Genomic DNA, 8,835 nt, shown 5'->3' with positions numbered 1-8,835 from the left:
GCCAGGTGTCGGTTTGAGAGACAGAGATCAAACATCCCAACAACGTTTTTCTCACTTCTCGTTCTTCCCTCTTCTGCTGTAGAGAAGCCTGGCTGTCTTAAAATAGTGTTTGTGGTGCCTATCTTTTTTCTCAAATCAAAATTTCAAAAGTTCGACAAAAAAGAGTGACTGAGAGAGAGAGAGAGAATGACGACACCCCTTTCCCTGAACACAGCCTTTATTGGGTCTTTCGATTCCCCACCAAAACCCCATAAAATCTTCTATTTTTCCTCCAAGTTGTCTCCTTCTTCCTCTTCTTACTGTAGATGGGTTGGAGCAAAGAGAACCCAACAAAACTCAACAACTCTCTCTTCAACACACATGGTACCTCCCTCTCTTTCTTTTTTTCTGTTCTTGTTATGTTCTAATAGAAATTTTGGATATTGGGTTTTGTTTGTTGAAGTCTCTTACTGGGTATTTTTAGTTCCTCCCCACTCTATGCTCTGATGTTTATTTTTTTGTTTCTAATTATTTGTTAGAAAAGCTTTAATGGGTACTTGTTCTGATATGTTGTTACTTATTTAAGCCCATCTGATTGATGACCATTTGCATTGGTCACATGGATCTTGGATAGTGTTCCTTTGTCCATGTTATGACTTTATCTCTACCATAAACATTGCTTTTCCTTATTAATTGTAGTATTGATTAGTTTTTTTTTTTTTTAATCGAAAAATGTGACTAAAGAACAATGCCCTTTTAATTTATTCTTTTAAAAAAATCTCCTAATCCTTATTAAATAATTATAAGTCATTTTGGGTTAAATAATTAAAGAAAAAAATCTCTTGGTCTTGTGGATTTTGTCAAAAAATCCCTGTTAATCAATAAATGGTAGAAATTTCATATTGTCACTTAAAATATCCGGCATTGAGGCATGGTGCAGGGTTCTAGCCTCAAAGATTAAAACTTGATTGCTTATAAGAGGCATCAACCTAGTTTTATCCAAAGTTAAGCCTCAAGGAGAGGAGGCCTGAGGCTTAAGCCTTGACTTTGCTCTTCAAAAACTGACTGAGCATGTAAGAAACTATTTTTTTTTTTTTTAAATTAAAATTTTCCTTTTTTTTCCCCAAATTACCCCTCCCATTTATTTATTTATTTATTTGATGGGTAAGCTGGACTTGAACCCACAACCTCAAAGTTAAATACCCCTCCTATTTGTCTTTGTCCAGAAAACAACTCAAATGAAGACAATTTAAATAATCTCCTTTATATCATTTATTTTATATAACTCGTAAATCTGAAGTACACGGCCTAGGTTGCATCAACTAGAAATGTTTCCAAGTGACTAAATTTTATGGTGTTGGTAAAACCAAAGATTCTAGAGTGCCAAACTCTTAAAACATGTGTGTTATGTGAGGACTAAGACTGAAATCCTTGTAACAGGTATTGGTATCTTCTATCCAGCAGGCCTTTTCCACTCCGGAATCCCACTCATTTCTGGCCACAAAATAGTTCAATTTCTAGTTTTTTATGACATACTCACTCACAAAATAGAGCCGCTTCCCAATGCTTCTGGCAGCTTAGATTGAAATCAATGGGCTCTCAAATAAGTCCCTCAAATCCATATTTTCCATCATAGACAATGTCTTATGTGGACCGAAACTATGCATTGTTTACTGTTGGTAACCCAAGCCATGAACCATATGACATTCATAATATCTATTACTGGATTGAAGTTAATAAATAGGAAATATGACATAGTAATAAGTAATAGAAACCTTCAAATGATTAAAGAAGAATTTTCACTTTAATGACATTACATAATAAGTAAATTTGTTTTCTAAAAATCATATATCAAGATAAGTGATTTCTACTGTAAATTAAAAAAAAGCTCATAAAGTCTTTAGATGACCAGCACTCCTGCATATGCACGATTTGTACTGATACTCCATTTCGGTAGCTAGAGTAAATAATGTATGTGCAATTTTGCTGTATGACATAGATGACATGAAGAATCAATTCATGTTGTTGGGTTTTCACCAGTGATTTACTACCAGGGGCTGTGTTTTTTTATGTGCTGGTGTATAGTGGCTTTGTGGATGTATGAGAGGAGATCACGATATGGGCAGTTGGAGGAATGAAGCAGAGGACAAGATGTGCAGGTTCGGGTCTGATGAAGAAATTGCCACAAAAGTTCCAACCCAACTCCAATCTGTTGTAGAAGGATCGGGAACATTGATGGTGTCAGAGTTCAAACCTGCCCCCGACATGGACTATTTACAGGTATCTCATTTTCTTGTCTATAAAAAAATTGGATACATTTTACTGAACTTTGTGGCATGTAACTTAATGTTGACCTGGCTATGTGTCTCCAACTCTGAGTTTGACTTGGATAATTGGGTCATCAATTCATGCAAGGCAATTGGTTGGATGCTAGGGCTGTCAATGGATTAGGTTCGGATCGGATTGTCACTAAATTGGTACTGAACCAATAAGAATTTTAGTAGTCTCTGACCCAATCAGATCTCTCATTTTAAGATCTAGATCTGTTTCAATATAGTATGTGTTGTACTGGTCAAAAAAATATAGTATGTGTTCTGAATCTGATCAAAAAATCAATATTTTTGAACTGATTCTAATCCAATCTAATTCGATTTGGTAAAGTATGCATAAAATATACTGTACATCTTATATCTAAATGTATATAGTATAAATATATACTATTCATGTATTTTCACACTATCGGATTGGATCCTTATTGGAATTCAAATCTTTGATCCAGCCCAGATTATTTTCATTGATCTCTGCATATATAGACATTAATTATCTGACTTGAAGTATTTTCATTGATTTCTCTCATTTTTTCTTCTAACCTCCAAAAAGAATAGTATAATTCAGATATATCATAATGTTTGATAAATTTTTGGCTTATGAGTGGGACACCACACTCAATGGTCTCAACCTAGAGTAGGGAGCATGACATCTTTTTTTTTTTTTTTTTTTTTGGGGGGGGGGGGTGGCGGGGTGTTATATATTAGGATATGGATCTGGTACTTAGAATCACTTGATTTTGGCTTTGGTTTATAACACTATATTCTACTTTTTGTAGGAGTTATTGGCTATTCAACAACAAGGACCAAGATCTATTGGCTTCTTTGGTACACGAAATATGGGTTTCATGCATCAACAGCTTATTGAGATTCTCAGCTATGCTATGGTTATAACTGTATGATGCATTCACTCTACTTTGATTGTATGTTTTATACAAGGAACTATTAGTAAGCATTGGATATACCTTAGTTGCAATAAACTCCTACATAACATGACGCTTTAGAACCGCCCTGCCACACTTCCTTCTAGGGAGCACCACTTATGTTTGTGAGATGACAGCTCTATATTAAAGTTTGAATCTATATATGCAGAACGGGTATAATTGAATATTTTAATTGTGACATTTATGATTACTTTTGTAGTTAATCATATATTGTTTTCTTTTATCTATTTATTATGCTATGCATGTCTCACCATTTCACCTAGACATTTCCCTATTTGACTTCTTTAAAAGGTTACCAATTAGGAGATGCTAGAAGTGCTAAAATTTGTTGTGCATGTATGCATATCCCTTGAAATAACTTAATTCTCTTATACATGATAGGAACGCTTCGCACACAATCTAGACCTTAGATCTTCTTTAAAACACCCCCTCACTCTCACTATGGGTAGACCATAAGGATGCTCTACATACGGCATGCCATCAGGGTGCTAATACATGTGGCATGCATTCTAGGTGAGCATACCATTCAACATGTCCCAGTAGGGGTCTTGTATTGTTAAGTATGGCCCCTGTTGGATGACTGACATTCCATTGAATCGCAGTGGTCCGCACACTCAGAAAAAAAAAAAGGGCATGCCATCAGGGTATTGACCATTACATCCTTTTCTTTTCCATTTTCTTTTGCTCTTTTTTTTTTTTTTTTCCAACATGATGTTTTCTCAATGGGACACATGTACGGATGACCCCACTATTAGAGAACTAGATGCATCATAGTAAGATGCATGAGATACATTGTAATATTGTCTTTACACAAGAAGCAAAAAAATTGGGCCCAACAAAGCCTCTAGCCTTAAGATTATCGAAAGAAAGAATTTTGCCAAAGGCCGCTAACCAAATAAAGAAAGCCACCTTTGATGGGACTTTGTGACCCCAAATTGGCTAACTGGGAAAGAAAATAAGGCTTGAGGCGATAATGCTGACCAAAATGAGCTTACCGAAATTGATTAAAAAACTAGAAAATAAAAAATAGACTGAACTCTTCTATATAAGCTCGGGTGAGAATGCAAAGTTTCACCTTTGTCCTTTTTTCTTTTTGGCTAATAGAAAATTGAGAGAGAGAGAGAGAGAGAGAGAGAACATATTATGTGGTTTTGACACTTCAATGTTTAAATGCGTAAAGGCGGCTCTTAATAAAACACTGGACTGTGCAGTGTTTTAGATAAACATGAACATTTTTAGCATCTGAAAAGATACGAAAGCATAAAACGTTGGACTGTTCAACGATTTAGAAAAACATTGGACTGTCCAACATGTGAAATCGCCTTTTGTAATTTTTTTTAAAAATTATTCCTTTGTTGCTAATTAATTAAAATATCAACCCTTTTTGGTAATTTTCCGTTACTAATCATTAGAATATTAATATTAGGAAACTTCCTATATCTTGTTTAATGCAATATCTATAAATACCTATTAGGGTTCATGTAATTATCATCAATAAAATTCATTCTTCCCTATTCTCTAATACCAACCACTTTACATTTGAACCTTTGACTGTTATGTATGTATATATACATTATTTTTTTGCTTTAGCGGGCTGCACGTACCAATTTTGTTTTGTGGGTCCCACTTTATTTTCTTTTTACTCTTCATCCCCTCCAACTTTACTGTATTTCCTATTTTACCCCTTTAACCTACTTTATTGTTTTACATCTTTTACCTCTTTAACCTCAATTTTTTGTAATACCCCTTCAACTTTATTTTTTTCTATACCCAAAGAGGATGACCGTGCCATAGCCACGGGCAAACTCTAACATATATATATATATATATATATATATATATATATATATATATATATATATTATATATATATATATATATATAGGGTCCCTTTCAGCAACAAACATTTTGACAAACATTTTGGCAAAACATTTTTCAAAACATGGGTTAGAGATTTTGGAATGGGCTGATTTTTGGTGAGGATGATCTCTACGGTGAGGAGATCATCCTCATCAAAAATCAGCCCATTCCAAAACTTCTAGCCCCATGTTTACAGGTTGAAAAATCGTGGACCGTCCATTTTTTGTAAACCATTTTTGATGGGTTAGAAGTTTTGGAATGGGCTGATTTTTGGTGATGATGATCTATTCCCTGTAGAGATCATCCTCACCAAAAATCAGCCCATTCCAAAACCTGTAACCCATATTTTGAAAAATGTTTTGCCAAAATGTTTGTCAAAATGTTTGTTGCTGAACATTTCCCATATATATATATATATATATATATATCCCATTCGGCAGACAACGTTTGTCCAATATGCGTTAGAAGTCTCAAAATGGGATGATTTTTTGTGAGGATTCTCTATGGTGAGGAGATCACCCCCACAAAGAATCTGCCCAATCTGAAACTTCTAACCCCATCAAAAGTGGTTTAGAATTGTGGATCGTCAATTTTTTACTGTTAATTTGTAAATCACTTTTGATGGGGTTAGAAATTTTGGATTGGGCTGATTTTTTGTGACGATGATCCTCACAAAAAATCAGCTCAATCTGAAACTTTTAAGCCATATTGGACAAATTTTGTCTCCCATCGTTATCTGCCGAATGCTACCCATATATATTTCTTTTTTCTTTTTTTTAGTTTTTAAAATTTCTAAGATGTGTAATTCTGTTACAGAAAAATCATATATTTACATCAGGAGCATCAGGGACTAATGCAGCTGTTATTAGGGGTGCTTTAAGAGCAGAAAAACCAGAGCTTCTTACTGTAATTTTGCCTCAGAGTTTGAAAATGCAACCCTTGGAGAGCCAGGAGTTACTGTCTAAGGTTAGATTTTGGTTAGTTCATACTTTTCTTTTTGCTGCATCTATTGTGAAGTTATATATTCCACATCCAATCTTTTTTGTGCCAAACACATGGTTTAAGGGACTAGGTTCCGAACTCGGACCATCTGGCGCTAATCCTGAGATCCGCCCGAACCCATGCCGATCCTTAATGATCCCAAATGCTTTGTCAGTGCCATGTTTGACTGAATCGTGCCGAGTCCGAACCAATCCTGATTCACATGGGACTTCCAACTTGCCATGGGATGATTCCTTAAACCATGCATTTATAAGATCACTCATAAAATATCATGCCCATTAATTCTTTTAATCGCTCCCAATTTTGTTTTTATTTTTGCATGCTTTTCTATCAAGATCCTTTTTCTTGAGATCTGATGCATTTTATTCATTCATAATTACTTACTTTGGATATTACCAACTAGACTTGTAATCTCCCAAATTCCATGTTGGGTTGTCCTATTTAACAACTTATAACAGTTCCACTCCTATGTTTATGTGTGCCTAGTTTCTGTTTATTTTTGTACATCAAATGAAATTGAACATGTAGCCTTAAGTTTTAACAGTTGAGGTAATTACCAAACAGAGCCACGAAATTGACTAAAATTAATTACTTCGGGTCAAGGTGCAAAAATATTATGAAATTTTGTATATACGTACCTCAAGTTTATTGGACTTTGCATATTTTCTATTAGGCAATTTTTGAATGCTGGATTTAACATTATATATATATTTTGTCCTTTTATGGGTATGCAGGTGAAGAATGTGATAGAGAAACCTTACAATGATAATCTACCTTTGTTAGAAGCCAGCAGGTCTGTTTGAGCTCCTTTTTCTTTTCTTTTTTTCCTTTTCTTTTTAGTCGTTATAAAAGTGTGCCCCATAACTTAGATCCAATCGAGGAATCAATATTTTAATTTCTGATATCTTAGCATTGGGGGGCGTTCAAGGGACAAGTAAAAACATATGTAAAAACAATCATTTTTCAAGATATGAGTTAGAAGTTTCGGATCAAGCCGATTTTTTGTTAGGATGATCTCTGTGATGAGAAGATCATCCTCACAAAAAATCAGCCCAATCTGAAACTTCTAAGTCCATCAAAAGTGGTTTACAAATTATTGTTAAAAAATTGATGGTCCACCATTCTAAATCACTTTTGATGGCGTTATAAGGTTCAGATTGGGCTGATTTTTTATGAGGATGATCCTATCATCATAAAGATCATCCTCACAAAAAATCAGCTTAATCCAAAACTTCTAACCCATATTTTGAAAAATGATTGTTTTAACTTATGTCCTTTGAACGCTGCTCCCCCTTAGTGTTAGATTGGTAAATTGTCGACATATAACTGTAAAATGTTAGGAGTTCTTAGTGTCATAGAACCCTTAACAGGACCCATTTGTCGGCTTGGTTTGGATTAACTTCTCTTCATCTAAGTTCCAATATTAGTGGGTTTCAAGTAGTTATCCTGGCTCAATGCAGGCAGCCATTGTTTCCATTTTTTTGGTGTAATCTATTTATTTATCAGTAATTGAGAGGGGTTGATTCTGGATTTTTGTGTGTTTTGTTAAATAAAATAACAGGTTATGCAACATGGACATCATCTCACATGTACAACAAGTCATTTGCTTTGCCTTCCATGATAGTAAGTTGCTAATGGAAACATGCCAAGAAGCAAAGAACCTCAGGAAGATTGTGACCCTCTTCTACTTGGATTGAATTGAGATTCAGATTTTGTTCCCATATTGTTTATACATTTAGGATGTTTGATTTAGAGAAGAAGATCAACTTTCTTTCTACTTTGAAAGATTGAAAGGAGGGAGGAGTGGTGATGGGAGTCATTTGTTATTTATTTGATTTTGAAAAGGAAATTTATTATTTCTTTGATTTTGAAGAAACTAAAAGAAAGTACAAAAAGATGAATGTGATACCCAATGTTGATGTCTTTTAATCTTTCGTTTAAATCAGAAAAAAAAATGCAGTTTGTTTGGCATTTTTAAAAAGGAGGAACAAAATGGAAATACAAACTACCATCAAAATGCATTTTTGGACCTTAGAAAATACACGATAAAAGGAAAATCAGAATATTATGCAATATATATTTGGTTTATGCAATGAAGTTGTTTCTAATTAGGTCAATAAATTAAGAGAAAGTTAATTGAGATGGTTTTGAGCATATTTAATGAAGGTTGTATATATATATATCTATCTTATGGTACTTATCAAAAAAAATATATATATATCTATCTTATGGTATGGATAACACAATTACAAATAAGTGTCTTGGTGAGTAAAGTCTTCAAAAATGATGAGTATGGTGTTTGTCATAATTCATCGAAATTTATCATAGTAGTCAATCTTATGAGTCTTGATAAACTCCTCGGGAAGGATAAGTCAAATGTTTGAAACTCCGTGAAGTAATGAATTCCTTTGGAGGCATCATTCAAGGTCTAGCTGACCCTTGATTCAACCAGTTGCTCGTAGGACTTTTCGAGAGGATGGTGCACATGACTGTGGAATTAGTCTCACTCGAGGCGGTGGGGATACTCGCAAGAAGCAAAAAAAAAAATATTATAATAGTCATTGAAAAATTCAGGTAAGATAAATGGGGGGGAGTGAGAAAGGGTATTTTAAGTAACTTAAATATTTTCTAGAGACTTGAGAGACATTTACTTTATTAAAAAAAATATGCTATTAAGTTGTCCCTCCCAAAATTAGGGGGCATTGTGTCCTTTGCTAGAATAA

At 34.2% G+C, this 8,835-nt stretch overlaps 1 protein-coding gene across 2 annotated transcripts; it reads left to right on the top strand.

Annotated features, from left to right (window-relative positions):
* Window positions 1-8,025, top strand: LOC147381551 (uncharacterized). 2 transcript variants are annotated; one of them, XM_086430281.1, is made up of 6 exons: window positions 1-363; window positions 2,065-2,259; window positions 3,086-3,202; window positions 5,927-6,076; window positions 6,847-6,905; window positions 7,674-8,025. In XM_086430281.1, exons 1-6 carry the CDS (start codon window positions 187-189, stop codon window positions 7,807-7,809), a joined length of 834 nt encoding a protein of 277 aa, XP_086286407.1. In that variant the 5' UTR covers window positions 1-186; the 3' UTR covers window positions 7,810-8,025. The 2 variants fall into 2 exon arrangements, with proteins under 2 accessions (XP_086286407.1, XP_086286408.1); XM_086430282.1 differs by having other exon boundaries at window positions 223-363; window positions 2,034-2,259.
* Window positions 8,026-8,835: the final 810 nt, after the last annotated feature.

This window comes from Akebia trifoliata, unplaced genomic scaffold, assembly GCF_017979445.1.
Source record: "Akebia trifoliata isolate Shusen 1 unplaced genomic scaffold, ASM1797944v1 Contig00362, whole genome shotgun sequence".
In the NCBI taxonomy this organism is placed as follows: Eukaryota; Viridiplantae; Streptophyta; class Magnoliopsida; order Ranunculales; family Lardizabalaceae; genus Akebia; species Akebia trifoliata.
This window is presented reverse-complemented; position numbering and strand designations above follow the sequence as displayed.